The following is a 20,936-nucleotide window of genomic DNA, read 5'->3' as shown; positions in this document are numbered from 1 at the left end:
CACAACTAAGTATAATTCATATGACTAAACGTTGCATGACTGTGTTTAATGTTTCATTCAGTTACACCAAAACTGGGCAGCAAAAGAAGTCAAAGGTTGAATAGTAAGGATAGATAAATACATGAGGTTAAAACTGACCTTTAGCAAAATTTATTGCCATTGATATTAAACAAAATCTCCTTGTCAAGCACTTGATTGGAACATTTAACTAAATTAATTTGGTTTGTGCCGTATGTTGTGTAGCTTTGCTAAATAGATGGCAGTGAGATTCAAAAATCATATAAAATCCAACATTCTCAATTTTTTATCCCTTTGACTCAAAAATGTACACTTAGAGGTGATCCTTGACTAATTTATGCTGACTTCATGCCAACTTCGGATATATTTGTTGAAGATTTCCTGTAGCATATATTTGGGGCTGTCAAGGAGGCTTTTATCCTAGGGAAAAAATTGTGCTGGTTTTAATTACAATTTTAAATAGCTCTATAACCATTGTGAACTCTGGGTTTACATCATTTTTATGATAGCCTCATAGTTCCTGGTTTATTGATTTTGTCATTTGTTTCATTACATTTAATGCAAACCTTTTGTACTGAGTTACTCTGTTCTCTGGGGATTGTTGGGAGGGGGGAGGGTCAACATGTAGTGTTGGCCAAAACAGCAGAACACATATAATTTAACCATGGACTGAACCAATCGTGAAGGGCTATTAATACTGTTCAGCAAGATGCTGCAGAATTATGCCAGTGTGACCCCTTCACTTAAACTCAGTGGGAGAGTAGGATTTTCAGGCAATATTTGTGTCTGCTCAGCACCCCCTTTTTCGACAAAGTGGAAACGATTTTAGGAATATAGCTCTGTGACATAATTGATAAAGGTGGGGCAAAATGGTTGGGAAATTGTTTTCTACATATGCATATAAGCAATGAACTCATGTAGTCTAATGATGTCGGCCATAGAATATTTCTTAGACTTAGAACTGATCTGTATATATAGAAGTATAAAGGACAGCCATCCTGAGAGCTGTATCAGTTCAGAAAAACTAGTATGCAGGGAGAAGTCTAGGCTAGAACTGTTTCTCTGACACATTAGCTTTCTAAATGCAGGGCTAGTGGCAATTAGTAAAGCTAGATTACATTTTAGTTAAAAAAACAACAACAGACTCTTGTGGCATCCTCAAAGCTAACAAATTTATTACAGTGTAAACCAGAACAATAGATTAAATTACAGTCTTCTTTTGGGAGATGTTGGATTTGTACATTTATGTGTTCCTGTTGTACTCATTTTGTATATATGCAGACTATATAAGAAAAAGTAAAGTGGGTGGTCTGTATCTCAAATGTCTGACTATCCGTTAGCGGAAATTAAAACAAAAATGAAAAAACCCTCAAGCAATAATTTTTAGGAGGGATGGAGGGGATGAAAAAAATAGGAAGCTTAACTGCTCAGGTATTATGTCTGTGTTTTAAACATTTAAAAACCTATGCTTCCTGCAATGGCAGGGGTGGGGTATAGCATAGCTCAGCGGTAGCTCACATGCTTTGCGTGCAAAAGGCCCCAGATTTAATTCCTGGCATCTCAAGGTAGGGCTGTCAGAAGAGATCTTTGTTTGGAGAGCTGCTGCCAGTCAGTGGAGGCAGCACTGTGTGAGGTGGACCAATGGTTTGATTCAGTACAAGGCATACTGGATATTTGACATCCTGATGAGGCAGGGATGCATAATCAAACTTCCCAATGTCTTTTTATTTTCCTAAAAGCTGCTGTGGGAGGGAAGTAGTTTGGGTTGTGGTTAGAGCACTATGAAAGGTTGGCTTTATCCCTTTCAATAGCCCTAATTCCTGAATGGAAAATCCTGTCCTCTCTATTGCTGCTGTTAGGTGCAGAATACCACCATGTTCCTCCCTCTGTAGTTAATAGCAGCAGCTTCCAGGGAAATGCAGAAACATGAAGGAATCTGAAATTAGGGTTAAAGTCAGTAGTGGGTGGGGTGCTGCCGCTCACCTGCCCCCTCCCCCGCCATTCATGTTGCTGCTACTTACCAGGAGGTGAAGAGCAAGTTGGCAGTAAATTTAATGTGGTGTGAGTGCACCAGCGGAGCCATTTTGGTGCTGTCACTGCTGCTTATCAGGATGGGACAGGGTGATGGCAAGGCCAAGCTGACAAGCAGAATGGTAGGAGCATCTGACTGACTCTGCCAGCGCACATGTGCACCTCCATCCTCACCACTGCTCTGCCCCATTCCCATCCAAATGAGTTTCAGTGACAACAGTGTCAGGAGGACTGCTCTGCCGCTCTGTCTCACTGCATGCGCTGCTACTTCAGGTATATGTGTACAGTATAGAATTGCAGCCTTAGGAATCCTTTTTTTCCTTCTGCAAAATGTAAATGCCCAGAAAGTGTTTTTTGAATGTGAATTGATAATCATTTGAAACATGTATCAGTTTGGAGCTAAAAACTGAGTAGAGAACCCTTAAGTCCTATATCCACCCCACCCACCCCGTTACACTCTGCTAGGTACAAGGCTGTTAGGTTTTCTTCCAATAGTTAGAGGAGATGCAGTTCATTATTATTTATTTGGAAGCTTTGAGAGGTTTCCGAATTGATGGATAGTAAATATCAATTCACATCAGAAACTTTGATTTCTAAAGTACATTGAGATTTTTAAAGTGGATGTAAAGTGCTTTTAAGAGTATTCTAAGTAGAATTGCACTGGCTTTGATCTAAATTTGGTCATACTTTAAGTAAATCCTTTGAAATTTATGAGATTTCAGTTAGTAATGGCTAATTTAAGTGTCATTGATTTCACTAGGTCTGTTGAAAGTGAAAGTGTTGACCCAGCCCAATCCACATTATGAAAATCCCAATCCGTTTTATTATGAAAGGTTCTGTTACTTAATGTATGGCAGGGATAGGAAAACTGTGGCATTCTAAATGTTGTTGGACTACAGCGCCCCTTCTTTCTGACCATTAGCCAAGCTGTTTGTGGCTGATGAGCGTTGGAATCCAACCACAGTTGGAGAGCTATAGGTTCCCATCCCTGAATATGAACTAGGAAAATCAAAGTTTACAAACAGTTTTTCTTCAGTGTCACATTATAATCCATATGCAATATCCTTCTTTGGAAAAGGGTGCAGTGTAGAAAATGTCGAAAATTTTGAAATGTAGAAAAGTGTCTTGAATGTGTCTGCCAACTTTAATTCGTTTGTCTCAATCTTCAAGTATGTTCTCACACTAAATTGTGCATTTCATGTTTCCTGCATCCCTTGAAAATGAATTGAGGTTCATATTTGAAACGAAGAAAGTTATCTTGAAAGTCTACACCAGCAATCATTTCAGTGTTATCCAGTAGACATACTGCACTATATTCAAGCCAAGAGGGATAATGCAGTAATTTTCTTCAGCTTTAAAACTGTGGGGTGCAATTTTCAGAATAAAATTCTATGCTTCATGTTTTAACCAATGTTTGACCTACACGGATGCACACACACACACACACATGTTCTCACTTTGAAAATATTATGAGGGAGTTGAGCTGGGGTTTTAAATTGAAATTTTGCCTTGAATGTTTGTACCAAACTTCATTCTCTTGTCTCAGTGCTCCAAGAGTGTTACTGCATTACAAACAAATGGGGAGGAATTCAACATCACACTAAGGCTGTCAGGGCAAGCATTTCAGTTTGCCGAATGGAACAATCCCTCTTCTCCTTACCCTGTGCACTGTTCTGGCCTCCCAAGCCAATTTCAATAGAGTGAGGGAAGAACTGTTATACAAGCAGAAACCAGTGCAGAGGGCTTCTGCTAATGGGAATCGTTAGTTGAATCCCACTGTTGGAATTCAAGCAGGCTAACCCAGGTTAACCCAAAAGATTTGGTCTTCATTTGGTCAATAGGATCATTTTTTAAATATTGTTTTCTTAGTTACTGAAACAAATCAGAAGCTGAGTTCTCAAGAGGAATGCTTCTTTTAGGAGCCAGTGTATAACTGTGGCAGCATTTATCTAGTGGGAGCAAATCCGAATTATTAAATATGCCTATACAAGCGATAAAATCAGATCAGACTGTCCTGTAGTTTAATTAATGGCTTCAAAAGTCAATTCTCCTCTTCCCAAGCAGCCATCTTCTTCCAATTTAAATTATTATTTTTAGAAGTCAAGATCCAATATCTGATACAAAGTTGAACATTCACAGTTTTGGTTCTGAGAGGATTGTTTAATGATTTTTTAGAGTAGAAAATTCCACACAGCATATGAAAAGGAATTTCAGATTGAACAATGTCAAATTAACCCCCCTTTTCAAGTGGTTTGGATCTTAACCTAGATATTGTAATATTGTCATTATATACAGCACCATTGAAGTACATGGTGCTTTGCAGTTCCTTAAGCAAAAATCTGTAAGCTCTTGATGCGCTTAGAATTTGACAGTTGAGAAAACAACAAATGGGAGAAGAGTGAGACATAGTATGAGATGTATAAGTTGCAGGATTTGCTATTAAAGGCTGAAACGTGGTTGGGACACTTAACATCTCTTTGAGAAAGGCCCTAATGACTACTTCCCCTCCCTTCTCATATTTACTCTTCCCCACTGGGCAGTGGAGAACAACAGATGGTTATCAGTCAAGAGTAACTAGGGAAACCAATAAAACCTTCACCAATTGCTATGGAGATGGTCTTTTATGTGTTTGGTATGCAGTGTTCATTACATCAGCAATTGAGCAAAATGAAACAAGGATGTTGTAAAAATCCTGAAACTGAAAAGTGGGGAAGGGAATGAGGGAGATTTAAGATTTTAATATGATCATTAAATTCGGATCTGTATTTTTCATAATATTTACTTCCAATATAACTCAAGGCCATTCTCAGTCTAAAGAAACAGCAAGTTTTCAAGCCATACAAATTAAAATAAATGTGAGTGTGCACATACATGCACATATGTGTGCGTGCAGGCATTCTTGCAAAGTTGGTAAGAGCCTGTTAGATCTTTGCAGTAGCCTGCAGCTAAGGCATAGTTCTGGTAAATGTAGGTGAGTGTCAAGTGATCCTTCCCAAACTAGGAAGGAGGTGGAAACTTTTGTGATACCTACAGTACTCATTTTATAACATTTATTTCATTAATACAATTTATATTTGGCATTTATCAATTTCTTAGAATGCTTAGTGCATTTAACATATATTTTATTGCTGTAAGCATTACAAAAAAACCCTCTTTAAGATAGGTTAGTAGTATTATTACCATGTTATAGTTGTCGGAAAGTGTCAGAGAAAGCTTCCTGCCTAAAGCCATCTAGTGAGTACATGGCAGAATCAAAATTCAAATTATTATTTCTTTAGTACTATGGTTCATAGGAATCTGCCTTATACCGAGTCAGATGATTGGTTCATCTAGCTCAGTATTGTTTACACTCACAGTATTGTTTTCTCTCAGCAGGGGTCTCCCCTAATCAAGCGACACACTGAAACTGGGATATTTTATTTACAAAGCATGTGCTTTACCTCTAAGCCATAGCTCTCCCCTTGAATTTTGTTTGAATTTTGTTTAGATTTCAGGGAAGTAATTAACTTTAATTTTAATAATGTGTAGAATATGCAGTCTGTAAATATGTAATTGCTGCAATTTAAAATTTCTTCACCTTCAGCAATTCAGATCCTTAGCAAGAAAAGCATTTGAAATAAAGTCCAGCACCTAAGAAAGTCTAATTCCATATGATAACTTCAGAAGAAAGAAATTGTGGGTGTTTTGTTTTCATTAACCAGTTTTTGAAAGCGGGAAGAGTCCCATTTAACTGGGGGCCTTAGTCAGATGTGACCAGTCTTTGGCCTTCTTCTCTCAAAAGCAAACACAAAATGTTTTACAATGTACTTCAAAAAATAAAATTAGCATCACATAAAGTTATATACTTAGATTTGATTTATATATTTATCATTCTAAAAAGCTGTGAACATTAAAAACTTTCTTGCATATTAGGAATTCTGACTAAACTGATAGAGAACAAGTACCGTATTTTTCCGTGTATGGCAATATTTTTTCCTTAGAAATAATAAGCCAAAATTGTGGGTCATCTTATACATGCATAGCAAAGGGGTGACAGGCGATTGGTGGCAGCAGCCAGCAAGAGATTCTCAGTGGTGATTGGGCGTGTGATTGGTTGCTGCAGCAAGGTCTGCTGACAATTGGCAAAAAAATCTCAACAACTTTGGGCAATTCCCCCCCCCCCCATTTTTTTGTTGCAGTCCCAAGAAATTGGGGTCGTCTTATACATGGGGGCATGTTATACACGGAAAAGTACGGCAATTATTTTCGAGCAACAGTATTTTTTTGTGGGGGTGGGTTGGAGGGAGAATCTGCCTTTACTACGATGCCCATGACTGAGACAATGGCTAGTATGTAACTAGTACATGTGGAACTTGCAACACATTACAGGGTAGAATGGCCCTATTAAGGTTTCCTGCCACCAAGCCATGCTCTCTTTAAGATGCTCAATTTTATTCTCCCTCCTCCAGTGCCAGTTTTCCTGCCACTCTCCCCAGTCAGTCAGATTTTTGTGATGACTGAGCATGCTCAGTTTTCAGTGGCTTGCTTTTAGTTATCCCCCCACCCCTTTTAGCTCCCCCGCAAAAAAATACCCAAAGCAAATTAGTTTACTTTAGAATTAGCTAACTTTAGAATTCCCCAAGTCTGCAAATTCTGCCCTCTTGTGTTGGCATGATGGTATTTTGATAACATCCAGTATTCGGATAACTTCACAAAATAGTATATAGTTCACAAAATAGTATGTAGAGTACTGTAGGGTAGGAAAACAACTAAACTGAATGGGTAGAATAGCAGTCAGTATGGAAATCTTACCTGTTCTGCTTTCTATGCTTTTGTTCTTTAAATTCCCCTTGCAGCTCAGAATATGGCAGGCATCCCCTAGATTAGAACCATAGCTTTCTCTCCAGCCCTTCTAAATCTGGTTTCAGGATAATATAAGCTTCAAGGTTTTTTGTTTTTAAAGTTACAATATTTAACTTAAAATATATTGTAATGAATTCTTTAAGGTGTATCAATGCAGTTATTGCATTCTTACTAGGAAGAAGGCAAAATCCAACTGCATTCTAATTCACAATATAATAGTTATGCTGTCATTTATATAAAACTGGGAAAAGTGTGTTTTGAATATTTTGTAAGTTCAGTGAACTTTCCACTGCTGACAAAAATCTGCTACATCATTCTGAATGGATATTGCATTTAGATGATTAAACACAGAAATATAACAGAGAAATGAGAAATATTTGCACTTAATGTATTAGTCACATTGGTTATGATAATTTTACTAGCACTAAAAGTGCACCAAAGTATAGAAGAAGTGGGAATAAAGTATATTCTGTTCTAGGATCCATAGAATTTATTGACAGATTACAATTCTAATTACACACAAACAAACATGTTGTATTATGATTGTGTTTGATATGAGGGTTTCCCCCTTTTCATTTATTTTATATGGATAGAATGATTTGAATTGATTTCCTGCAAAGTTTACAGTTTCAGAGATTTGTAAATGTTTTTTCTTGCAATTTATGTGGAAAAAAACCTGTTGAAAAGTAACACAAGAAATGTCCTGTGGCAAAAGGAATAATGATCTATTGCTTTAGATATTTAAATGAAGCTTATTCAAGGGCTTTTGTTGGCTGCTAAACATTTATAACTTGCTATACAGGGCTCTAGAACATGGGTGGGCAAACTAAGGCCCGGGGCCCGGATCCGGCTCATTCGCCTTCTAAATCCAGCCCATGGACAGTCCAGGAATCAGCGTGTTTTTACATGAGTATAATGTGTCCTTTTATTTAAAATGCATCTCTGGGTTATTTGTGGGCCTGCCTAGTGTTTTTACACGAGTAGAATGTGTGCTTTTATTTAAAATGCATCTCTGGGTTAGTTGTGGGGCATAGGAATTTGTTCATTCCCCCCACAAAAAATAGTCCGGCCCCCCATGAGGTCTGAGGGACAGCCCCCTGCTGAAAAAGTTTGCTGACCCCTGCTCTAGAACCTCTGACATCCTGTTGCCTGCCTGAATTTTTATTGGAATTGTTTTTGAGATGATTTTATTGTTTTATCTCTTGCTGTTTTCCTCCCCGGTGCTGTCAGGCAAGGAAGGTCCAGAGGAATATATTAACTCTTTATTGTCAAAAGTACACTTAGAAGATAGGCGAAGGCATGTCAATCAGTCCTACAAATCTCAGCTGCTTCTAAGTGTGCAGCTGATGAGGCAGTTGCAGCAACAGGAAGGCACACCCCAATTCTCAGTTTATATATCTTCCCCAGCTGAGCTGTGAGCAAGCGGTCTAAGACTCAGCCTGCGTTCAACCGGTGTCTGTTCCTCCCACTTCAGTCCTCTTCTGGTCCTGGGAGACAGTGACGCAGGAGGTGTGGAGGCAGGAGGAGGAGGACGTGTGGAAGCCCTAGACTCTACACCAGCCTGACCTCTCCCTCCCTCCTCCAGCATCTGTCCTTCATTTTCCAATCCTACAGCTTAGCCTGCTTCTGACTCTTGCCACCTGGCTGTTATGGGTTCCTCAGATCATGGATCTCTTCTTCTAAGTCAATCTCCAACTCCACCTTCTCCCAGTGCCCTGTCATCTGTATCCAGCCACCACTCCTCAGTGTCCAGACAGCCCCTGACACTGGGGCTCATTTGGGAAGGAAAGAGAAGATATGTTAAATAAATAAATGAAAGTATGGGGGGGGGAATTAAAGGCTACAATTACAACAAAATAAATGTAATCCATATATAACATTATACTTAGAATATCCATCAAAACTGAAACCCTTATATGATGTTGATAGTAGGGAATATAAGAAGTCTTCTTTTTTGCTGAAATGTGTCTTATTGAATTCTGTCCCACAATTGTTTGTATAACCTTATTTTGTAAGTCCCAGATTTTCCTCTTCCATTGGTCTGTTGAAAGTATTGTGTCTGCTGTCCATGCCTTTGCTGTGAACCTATGAATAGCCAAAAACTACATTACTGTCTACCCGATGCTTTGGATAACTCAAAAGCATTGTTACTGGGTTCACTTGCAATTGACAACCAGCTTGTTCTTTAATTATTTCTCCCCATAATTATTTTAATTAAGCAACAATCCCACCAAATATGGAAAAATGTACCTTTAACTTTTCTAAGCCTCCAACCGATATCTGATGCTGTTCCTTTAATTAATTTATTTAGAGTATAATACTATTTTGCGTTATTTTATAAAAAATACTGTTTGAGGTTTACTTTAATTAAGTTTATTACCTTCTGTTTGTATGCACAGCCACATTTTTCATCAGAAATCTCCGCAATGAATTCCTTCTCCCAATTTTTTTTAACCGATTAGATATGTCTGTGCATTCCTCTTGTCCTTTAAATTCTGAAACATGGGCTTACATAAATCCTGAACCGTTGCAGATTTAGGCTGTATCTAGAACAGTGTCTGCTTTCTCTAAAGAAACTTCATAAGAGTCTGGGTTCAGGCAGGCACCAACACAAATGATTTTTGGAAACTATTATAAACATATTTATGCTCCCAGGCCTTTGCTGGTGTTTAATTCCAGTATATTGTTATGTTTTTAACTGAGCCCTGGGATATTAGCTGCAGTGTGTGTGTATGATTTTAGTGTTGATGAATTATTCTTAAAATCTGGTGTACGCTAACTGAGGACTGATGTGAAAGGAAGTATAAAAATGTGTGAGAAATACTGTAGTGCGCATTTTATATATGTGTTATATAAAAGCTTTTCTCGTACCATGTTCAGTCGCAAGAGAGACTTTCTATGTACATAGGAACTGTTCTGAAAGTCTGTTGAAAGTGCAGAAGAGCATAGGAGGATGCTTTGTACTGAGTCATTCTACTGATCCATCAAGCTTGGCTTTTTGGCACAAACTAGCAGTAGCTCTCCAGGGTTTCAGGCAGGATGTTTCACATCATACCTGGAGATGACAGGGGTTGAACCGCAGACCTTCTGCATGCAAAAGTAGATAACCTTCCACTCTCCATCCCCAAATACCTCAGGTGCAGACCTTGCCACCTTGGTCGTACTCCTCCCATAGCATGTACACAAAGAGATTGTGCAAAAAGTGTTCACATCTTAGGCATAATACAGCCTAAGGCTTATAGTTAGTGCTGGCTGCACCTAAGAAAAGCTGGATGGAAAGACTTCAGAATGCGAGTGTAGCACTCATATAAAACAAGCACAGTCTGTCTAGGTGCATGTTAGGCTAGTACATTAGATTTCTCCTAAAATATTAATAGACTTAAACGGGATCATTTCAAGTGCAGAGCCTGAAATGGGAGTGGAGGGCAAAAGGCGGGGGGGGGGGGACTACCCAAATCAACCTGCTTTCATCTCCCGCTGTTCCTGGCTCTTCCCTGAGGCTACCTGCAAGTTAAGAATATAAAAATATCTCTACTGTATCAGATGAGGGATCTATCTGATCCATCATTGTTTCTAATAGTGTCCAGCTCTTATTATGTCTAACTGATTTTGTAAAAATAATCATAACTTTAAAAAAGCTGAATGAAACTGAATAGTCAGTCACAAACCTCTGGGAAGGTGACATAAAAGAAGACAGCCTTTCCCCCTGTTGTTTGTGCTCTCTGTATGTAAAATAGTGGGAGAGCACATAGAGCTTTCTTTCCTTAGAGAACCTTGCAGATGCTAAGTGACTGCTTTAATATATTTTACTTAAAGTGTGTCAAGGGAAGGACTGATTTAGGTTTAACGCTTCATGCCTATTTTATCCCACTCATCAAAAGGTGCACTAGAAGTTGAGGAACTTAATATCTAAGGCTGTTGAATTCCATCCTGTCGTCAGTTACTGCCTAGGGATGGGGCAGAAATTTTATTCCATTCCAATTAAAGGTGAATTTACCTATTTTGTACTTTCTTAAACAATATTCAAACCCATATTATCTTTCAAAATTTGTGCATTTTTGGATTTTGCAACACATTTCTACAGCCAAGTAATGCATATACAAGGGTAGGGGGTGTATAAAATACACGTTATGGAAAATAGCATACAACAGCAATTTAATGGAAAGAATGCATATCTCAGGCAAAACTGCACACAAAGATGTGCATATTAGGAGAAATTCACAATGAAATGCTGCTGAATATTCATGTAGCCCTTAAATGAAACCGATGTGGAACCGATGTGGAAAACTCAACTTAAGAGCTGAAAAATGAGAAACTTGAGAGAAGCCAAAATTGGCAAATTTGCCAATCCCCAGTTGCAAATGCTTCAGTTATCCTTATTTACTAGAAACAGCTCCTATTTTTTTGAATACATTTTTATTGAAATTCATAGGTGAGGGGAGAATCTGTAGTCTAGTGCCTATTTAAATTATTACTAGCATGCACCCACATGTATTAGAATTCTTCAGATTTACCCAGTGTACCTAAAAAGCTAAATATCTGAAACTGTAAAGCTATACTTGTCTGCTCCAAAGTAAATTCCATTCAGATCGATGAGACTTACTGCTAAGTAAATGTTCATATGACAGTAGCATGAGAGTCAGTGCTTGGAAGAGGCAGATGTGACCCTGTGCAGTTCTGCTTCCTACATACACCTGATTATGTTGCTGAATGTGTTTGAATTGCAACTGTTCGATATGTTGCATCTAACTCCATTGTGAAATGAAAAAACGCAACATTCCAGTTCACAGTGTGTTTGTTTGTACTTATAGAATAATTTGCTTTTTTTTAAAAAAAAGACAAATGTGCCAATAAAAGAGTAAACAGTGTTAAATCTAAAAAGGAAAAGGAAAGTGTTATGGGCAGTGTGCTGATGCACACATCACATCTAAATCCAGAGCAGAATAGGCTGTTTTGTGTTGTATGTTTTTATTATTACGTTCCATAAAATATTTTCTTGATGTTGTACACCACCTTGGGATTTTTTGATAAAGGGGGGCGGTATATAAATAGAATTAACAGCAACAACAATTGCAGAGTACATTAATACAAATATAATCAGCAAGGCAGAGAAGAGCCATCAGCAATGTGTTGTGGGAAGGGGGGAGTGAGAGAGACGGTGGAAGAAGCAGGTCAAGCCTTGACCCTTGAGTCAAAAGTAGAGCTGTGTTATATGTGTGTCTGTATTTTCAATATTTTATAGCAAAGAGAATATATAACAAACACCAACATTATAAAAATGGTGGAAAGGACTTTAATTTATCATTTTAAAAGTTTACAGATAAAGACCAAGGTTTGTATCTGGCTATGTACCTTCACTTATGAAAGGTTCTTTGCAGCGGGGGGGGGGGGGGGGCTTCTGTGAGAAGAAAAGGAAAGGAGGGTTGTTGTTTTTTGCCTGTACTCTCATGTGATGCTCCAGAGAGTTCCCCAACCCACTAGACAAGGTTTGGGGTCGGGACACAGGAGGCTGAAGAAGGAAGGAGGAGTGAAAAATGCTTTGCCTTCTTTCCCTTCACAGAAGTGCCCTCTAGATCAAGGATCCTTCCATGATTGAAGATGCACAGTGTGCTACAACCCCAACGATCTACAAAAGGATTTTCAGTTAATTGTTTTGTAGCCATGTACACTATGTTAATGTGTAATGCCGTCTCATGCTACAAAAAGCCAATCTGGCAAGGGTGGAGAAATTGCCTTCTTCCAACAGTTAGCTGATTCATTACTAATTCCAAATCCTTTGTACTGACAATATATGTTTAAGAGTTTGTGTGTGTGTGTGTGTGTGTGTGTGTGGTTATTATTATTATTTTCTGAGGACTACCATGGTAGTCAAAACAACAATAAATGAAACATGAGCAATATTGTTTAGGTATCTTAATTAACAATTACAAAAGTTTTGAAGGTGTTTTTATACCTATCCAGTATCCCCTGATACAGTTATTTGACTTACTTTTTTTAAAAAAAAAGGTCAGCCAAGTATCTGTACATCTCCAACAATCATCAGTATTCAGTCTGCGAATGTGTTTCAGCCTAAAACAGTTTAAGTATAAGTTTGTCTTTGTTTTCTCCTGTGAAATGTTGAGAGATTTCAGTTATGACTTGAGTGGGATTTAAGTACCGTATATTCTATTATTTTGCAAACTATGAAGTCAAAGCCTATTTAGTAACGTGGTCCAGGTTCCTTAGGAATTCCAATGCTGGCATCGTCGGGACTGGGGGCTTGCTGGAGACATTTCGGGAAGCAGCTTGGATTGGAAGGATTTAAAACCCTTCCAGTCCCATGGCATGACCCCAAGTGGCAGGAAATTTAGACACACTTCTTAGCATGTCTAAATCTTTCCCGCCTCAAAAGCATGAACAACTTATGAAAAACCACACACACAGCAGCAACAAAAATCGGTGAAGGAATGCGAAAACATTCCTTCACACTTGCTTCTGTCCTACCAGCTTCAACCTGGCGGACCATAGAAGTGAATAGAACCAGCCTCATATGTCCAGACATACACAAATGGGCACACATTTTAGGATCGCAAGCTTAAAAACAAATTTCATGTTAGAAAAAATATCCTTACCTAATTAGCTATCTTTGTTAACAAAATCTAATTTGTACTTGATTTTTCTTCTTCTTTGTTTTGAAATTCTGACAAAGTATAAAGGTTTGCTCAGACTCGCTGTAAGTAGCAAAATACACCACAGCTGTGCTGTATGCTACTAGATAAATAATTCTGGAAGCGGTGATCTTTATAAAGCCAAAACAACACCACGCATGCATATGAAAGAAGTATCAGCAGGCTTGGAGGAGCAGCAAGATTTGTAGAAGTATCCAAAAAAACCTTAGAAAAGTACAAAGCTCAGCATAATAATTGTGTGTGTGTGTGTGTGTGTGTGTGTGTGTGTGTGTAGCCTAGTCCAGAAATATGAACAGATGTAGCTGTGTCTGGGCCAAGTCTATCCTCAACCCCTGTGTGCAAACATTTTTTGTGTCAGTGAACGACATTCTATATTGAATTGGGCAAAGATCTGTATTGAATTGGTAGTGTGGAAACACCTGCTGAGATTTTATAATCAGCGATATAAACTGAGATCTTGAAATAAGCCATTTCTTCCTTGCATCTTTATGTTATTTGATAACCCCTGCATTTATCCAGCATATTCTAAAGTGCCTAAGGAAAAGAATTCACTCCTGGTGTGTGTATTTTTACATTTAATTCCTTGATTAGATCTGTCTTGCTTGATATACTTGTAGTGATTCTGTGTTTGGTGGTCAGAAATGTTTCAATAGACAGGCCTACCAGATGGGGCCAGTAACAATGCAGAAAAAACATTGAACCACCACAGACATTTGGTGCTTGGAATAATAAAAAGACTATAAAATTAGATTAGTTGAGTCTAATTTGGAATTGGTATATTCCCCATACACCCTTGAAGCTCTTGGGCAGATAAAGCCTTGAGATTTAGTACTGTCAGGACGGAGGACTACAACTTCCAGTAAAAGGGGGAAAACAGCATTCTGTGAGGTCACTGGGGGCAGCATGGTGACCTCCAATGATTTACAGGCCTTTAGCTTAATGAAATTGTTTCAGTGACATGACGGTAAAAGCTCATAATGGATTGGATGCCCTAATGTAATGAAATTATTCCCTTCTGCCTTAGAGGGGGGGAGCGCAATTAATATTTACTGAGACCTGACAGGCTTCAGTGTGCTGTAGTATGCAGCTCTTTCAGTCAGTGAGAAGAGACAGAGCAGCGTGGCAGACTACAGGCAAGCTTCCTCCTGGTGACAAGCAAAGACTGCAAGGGGGTGGAGGGACACCTTAGTGACAGGGAAGCTTAGAACATGGTGCTCCAAGGCAGCGTGGTTACCAGGCAAGCCTTCATACTTTTCCTTCCTTCCTGCAGGCAACTGGACAACAATCAGATCAGCTGCATTGAAGATGGAGCCTTCCGAGCCCTGCGTGACTTGGAGATTCTGTGAGTTGACTTTCTGATTTATTTGTGTGTGCGTGCGTGTGTGTGTGTGTGAGAGAGAGAGAGAGAGAGAGTGAGAGAGTGTGTGCGTGCATGTGTGCGTGCATGCATGCATGCTGCAGTGCCATTATTTCAGTGTTTGCATCTTTTCTTTTTCTCTCGCTCTCTTTTCACTAAAGTGTGTAGCCAGCCAAGAGAAATTTTCTCACTTGCTGACTTGATGTTACTGTTAATTAAACCATAAAAGAAGGTTTTGGTTCTGTGGTCCTTAGAAGCCACACTGGGTTTTGTACCGAGCAGATTGGGTTTAATAGGTTCTAAAGCACATTGTTTTCTGTATACTAACAGCTAGAACCTGTATTTTTATGGTTAGGAGGGTGGCTAACAGGTCTGTGTGGTGTGGTATTTGGAAGCAGTTTACAATTGACCTAGTCAGAGAGAATAATTGTTAAACATACAGGAAGAGCTTTGGCATGAAAACACAATGGCTGAGAGGAAATCCCATTGTGAGGATTGTGATTTAGTATATGAGCAATGTGAACACCTCTAATTTTAAAGATGCATTTTAAAATATATAAGACCTCCTCAAACTATTTGTTCTGAAGCAGATTACTGGTATTTCTAATAATTACTAAAATTTACAAATTGGGGCCACCTTACCAAAGTCTTTTGCACACTGTAATTAAGAGTCTCCTTTGTAATGGTTATAATGTGCTCTTACAACATAGTTGTGCTTTGCAAAGAGAGGCTGATCTCAGCCACACATGCAAGCATCATGGAATGTACCCAATATTAATCATATTAAAAGCAGACCCAATAAAATTAATAAACATGCCTAACTTAGGTCCATTAATTTCAGTGGGCATACTCTGAGTAAAAATTTGTTGGATACAATCTTATATCCTTGTGCTTACTCCTTTTTTAAATTACACTAAATGATTTCGATGTTAGTCACTTACATAGAAGTTTTCAGATGATGTGGAGAAAGTTATTGTCTTAAGTTTTTACTTTGTACCTGAAACCAAGGATGTTCTAAATATATGTCTCTTCATTAGTATATCAATGAATGCGCTCGCTCAAAACTTGCAGGCTGTGATGGTAAATGGGATTAGGCCTTATTAAGGCTCAAAAAAATAAGTTGTGGTCACCTAGAGGCCACATAGTTTATTTGCAGGGCAGGCGTGTATCTTTACATGTTGCCCTTTTAATTACATTGTGGTCGCATACACTATTAACTAAAGTCTAGATGTGCTCATGGTGAGACAACGCCCTTTTGCACATCCAGCGGCCCTGTCCATTTCTTAGTCCTGTCATTTGCTGTGAACTAGAATCCATTAATGTCTTTTGGAAATAAGTTTTGGAAACTTGTTTTCTACATGTGGTTCAGGCATTGGAGCACTGCTATTTAATGAATGAATTTATTCATTCAAGTTCTGATTAGTGATTGGAGGGATGTGTGCCTGCTCAGTGGCAGTCCTCCCTGTGTCATTTTTTTAAAGATATATTTGTATCTAGTATTGTTGTGATTGCCAATGTGGACGCTAAATAAGGCATTTTGTATTTATTTTATTAACACCCCTCCAAAAAGTAAAAATATATTTTAAAATGTTTCTGTTTTTGCCCAACTGTTTACCAGAAAAGTTAATATGGTTCTGCGGAAATACATTAAATAGTAAGATATATTGCCTTTTCCACAAGATCTTCAGTTCTCTAAATGTCCAGTAAGTTTGATTTTAAACTCTCTTTTTGAATTTTTAGAATAGTTGAAGAATACATGAATTATGGTTTTTACAAGTGACACCAAATGTCAGTCAGAATTAAAATCATCTTAAACCTTCTAGAAAAACATGCGAAATGGTAACATTCAAAATTGTGAATAATTTATGGAGTACTGAACAATTGCCTATATTTATGAGATAGTTAAGTCCCAATGACACTCAAAGCATTTTATAAACAGAATTGGTGCTTATCCGCACAGTGTTTTTCTAGGCATGCAGCAACTTCTACTGTGGCGCCTATGACTAGAAAATTGTGCATTCATATTGTGCGAGTAACTTATGAGTGCTGAACTGTTTGAGTGATTAGCACAACATATCTGCGTTAGAATGGGTTGCATAAAAATGTGTCTCGTGGATATTCTTATGCAATTTGATTTTTTTTCAGTGGAATCTTCATGATTATAATTTTACGCCATTTGATTTACAGTATTCAAATTCGCACTAATAAAATCAGGGGAAGAGGTTTCCTTCCAATATTTAGGATTATAGAGCAAACTGATTGGCCAAGAATTTAGATGTAATCCTATAATTGGCATCATTGCTTCATAGTTGGCAAACATCCATTTTTCTCGATGTGATAGAACATATGTAAAACTCTCATATTATTCTCAACAGAAGATACGCTTGGGCCAGGAAAAAAATAACCACAGTAGTGGGCTTTGCAGTAGCTAGCTAAACAGTGGCTCAGACTTCGTGTTATTGCTGATCAGCATTATGGCAAATAAGTTGAGCCCAGAATTGTTGTGTCAGCATTTTATGATATCTAGTAATGGTTGGTGTGTTGCCATTTACTTTCCTCGCCATAACACACAATATTGAGTCATACATAAGACTTTCTTCAGTTGCAGTATACTCTACTGTTACAAGAAGTGAATGAAATTTCCCCAAGGAATAAGTTGGCTGCCTAAATTGAGTTACCGTATTTATTCTATTGCAGTATTTTATGCAACATAATAATTGTTCAGAGAGAAATCATAGGAACAATATAGTAATTAAAACTAATTATTGTAGATAGTCATAAAGATGGGGAATTTTTTTTTACCAAAAGACTTTTAGTTTCTAAATTAAAAAGTTTTAGATTGAAAGACACATCTCTACATGGTCAAATCACTTATGTTTCTATACAGAAGGGCAATTTTTACAGAGGGCTTTTACTGGAAGGTGGTATGCCAGTCATAGTTCATCTATAAGAGTGACCACGTACCTGTGTATGTGCATGTATACATTTTACGGCGCTTCTCTTGCGTATTCCCGTTTAAAACATTTTATATTTCCACTTTGTTGGAATGCCAGATCCTTAATCCTTAATATGGTGAATTAACCACTGGTCAATGATCTGTTGGCTGAAATCTGATGGTATTGCACACATTGTCTTCAGTAGAATCAAGGTAAGCTAATGCAGTTGGAATAAAACAGCGAATTCGTGATTTCAATTTATTATGACACTTCAACTACACATAATAGCTCAGTAAGCTTTTCCTCAATCTTTTCCTTATTGAAATAGCATGTTTGTCATATGTTACATGTACCGTTCTTGATTTGCGATAACATTGTGTCAACAATTATCCTAATATTTTCTATTTAATAAAAAATAGTTGTTCATTAGTCGTACCCTATTCCTTAAAGTATGTGTATTTTAGCTGCTCTGTTATTTTGGCCCTAAAAGCACTACAATCAGCATATACATTGTAGAAATACGTTGCCTCCATTTTCTTTTCACATCCTCGTTTACATTTGAGGTTTGTATCTCAGATATGCATAGCATATACGAACTAGCGTCTGCTTTCAAATGAAATGAAGTGATGAAATGAGTCAGAATTCAACTTGTTGCTCCTTAGAACATGCTACCTGTCTATTTGAGATCTTTGCCAGTGCAGACTAGAAAACAGTACTTTGTAACACACACCAATCTGTAAAGCGAACCTCAGACATGTGACAAAAAAATATATGGTACATGCAGTGGTCAGGTTTTTGTCTTTAAATCTCATTCCTAAAAAGACTCTTTAGAGAACATGAATTTAAATTGATTTATTTATCAACTTGCCAGTTTGTTGAGATATATATTTATTTATACCTAATTAGATGCAATGTTTAAAATCATGACATAATTCTAAGTAATTGAGATGTCACTGCTTAATGAAAATCTATAAATGGCAAGAGGATATGATTTGTTGTTCTGTTATGCCACCAAGCATAATCAGTTTAGGCAATTAGGATTAATTTGAATTGTGCAAGTTGCTTTCCTAACTATATAAGCACCATATAAGCAGAATATTTAATGAAGACCCTGATTTTCTAGTTAATGTGAAAATTCAACTTCTTCTGTCATACAATAGGATATGGATATATATATATCTCCTCAGTTTAGATATAGAGTAGAATGCAATAGGTGCCCTTGCATTTACAAAAGGGGAGGGTTGATCCAGTGAATGCTCTGCTAATGGAAGAAGCGGATTCAATTTTCACAAATTTTTCCTTGCCCCTGCAGCTTTTCATTCCATCTTCCACTGTTTTGAATAGTCTCCCAACTCTCTGGAGCTGCCTTGGGAAAGGCGATACTCAGGGCTGCAGGGTGGGAAGGAGGAAATTGGTGGAAAATGTCTCACCATATTAGCGGATGCATCCACTGGACAAAAAGCCCTTCCTTTGGTGCAAGGGCACCATTTAGATCCCACCAATAAAACAATTCCTTGTTTAAATCTGGTATAGTTAGTGTGGAAGATCAGAATGAATTTACATTATAATTATTCACTAGTAGTGGTAATGTACTTTTTTTTTTATCCTACAACTGAGAAACCAACTATTTGTTACAGCTATTATTTTTGTAATTTGGTCAGTTAGAGAACTGATATTATCTCATTTAAAATCAGGTGTAATAGGAGAAAAATTCAGATTGTCCCTTCCTTGCCTCATTTATTTTGATGTTTGGAAGATCAAAATACACACTGATTGACTGATTATTTTGATCCAACATGCAGAAAGATTTCTAGGGAAATGACTAGTTCCTCCTATCTTCACCTCACTAGCAATCTGGATGGACTCCAGCAGAAAGCAGTATTGGAACATCCACTAATTTTCCTTATCAGTTGCTGTCCCATTGTAGCAAAGGAGCAACGTGCTAGAAAAATGTAGCACTAGCAGTTTCAATTTCCTTTTTTGGAATCAGATTAGACATATGAGAAGCCATGTTGAAGTCATTTAGATCTGTGCTTTTTAGGACATCATTTCAGGAAAAAGCAACCCCTAATGTGCACTGAATAGAAACCTGTTATGGGAGATTGTCCACCTCTTCCCACGTACAAGAAACCAGCAATGCTGTCTTGGAGCTAAAAAGAAATGGATTTTAATTGTGTTTAGTAAGATACAGCTCTCTTACAGAGCATATGGAGATACTTGAGACAATCTCCTGACTGTTACGTATGCTGGAAGTATGAGAGTAAAAACAACAGTGGCCAGATGGCATCAAGGTGACAGGTTTTATATCATCTACCAGCAGTAAGAGAACAAGACAACAGAGACTGTATTTAATAGACTAAATTTATTTCCTTGAAAAGTCCCTGATGGCTGTAAAGGTAGTAGGGAAGGGTTTGGATATCTGTGTAAGTATCTTGATTAGTTCTCTGTTAGTGCTGTAATAATGCAGTCATACACTGAGTGTCATTCCAAATTATACTGATGAACATTTCAATAAAACAACAGTTTCATCCCAAAACACAATCTGTGGCGGAAAGAATTTAGGTTCTCTAGCACATATACATTCTATGGTATATGCTATCCTTCCCCCCTCCAGACTACAAATCCCATCCAACCCAGCCAGCCTGGCCAATGTTCAGGGATGATGTGAGTTGCAGTTCAACATATGAAGGGCACTAGGTTGAAGAAGGCTAGTGTATGCTATTACCGGAAATTGTGCTGGCCCTTCCATGTGGAATTCCACTTTTTGTGCTACAGATAATTATATCTGTTGTTTATTCTTTAAATGCAAAGCATACGTACACACACTTTCATTCCCAAATTGCTTTTAATGGCATGTTTCATGCTGTTACTTTTGCTATCCCCTACCACTCAGTATAGGGAAGTTTTTAATGTTTAATGTTTTACTATGGTTTTTTATGTTGTTGGAAGTCTCCCAGGGTGGCTAGGGCACTATGTTATCTATTTGTAGGGGACACAGGTGGTCTAAACCACTGAGCCTCTTGGGCTTGCCGATCGGAAGGTCGGCGGTTCGAATCTCTGCAATGGAGTAAGCTCCCGTTGCTC

The 20,936-nt window shown here is 37.9% G+C and overlaps 1 protein-coding gene across 2 annotated transcripts in view; it reads left to right on the top strand.

Annotated features, from left to right (window-relative positions):
- Positions 1-20,936, top strand: part of SLIT3 (slit guidance ligand 3) — a 405,171-nt gene that overhangs the window by 211,082 nt on the left and 173,153 nt on the right. For both annotated transcript variants that reach the window (XM_053376507.1, XM_053376506.1), the window contains exon 6: positions 14,830-14,901. In XM_053376507.1, coding sequence (XP_053232482.1) covers positions 14,830-14,901 — 72 coding nt within the window. The remainder of the gene's footprint in view (positions 1-14,829; positions 14,902-20,936) is intronic.

The sequence above is a fragment of the Podarcis raffonei genome, chromosome 2 (assembly GCF_027172205.1).
Source record: "Podarcis raffonei isolate rPodRaf1 chromosome 2, rPodRaf1.pri, whole genome shotgun sequence".
Taxonomy (NCBI): Eukaryota; Metazoa; Chordata; class Lepidosauria; order Squamata; family Lacertidae; genus Podarcis; species Podarcis raffonei.
The sequence above is the reverse complement of the archived record's forward strand: the minus strand, read 5'-3'. Positions and strand labels throughout refer to the sequence as shown.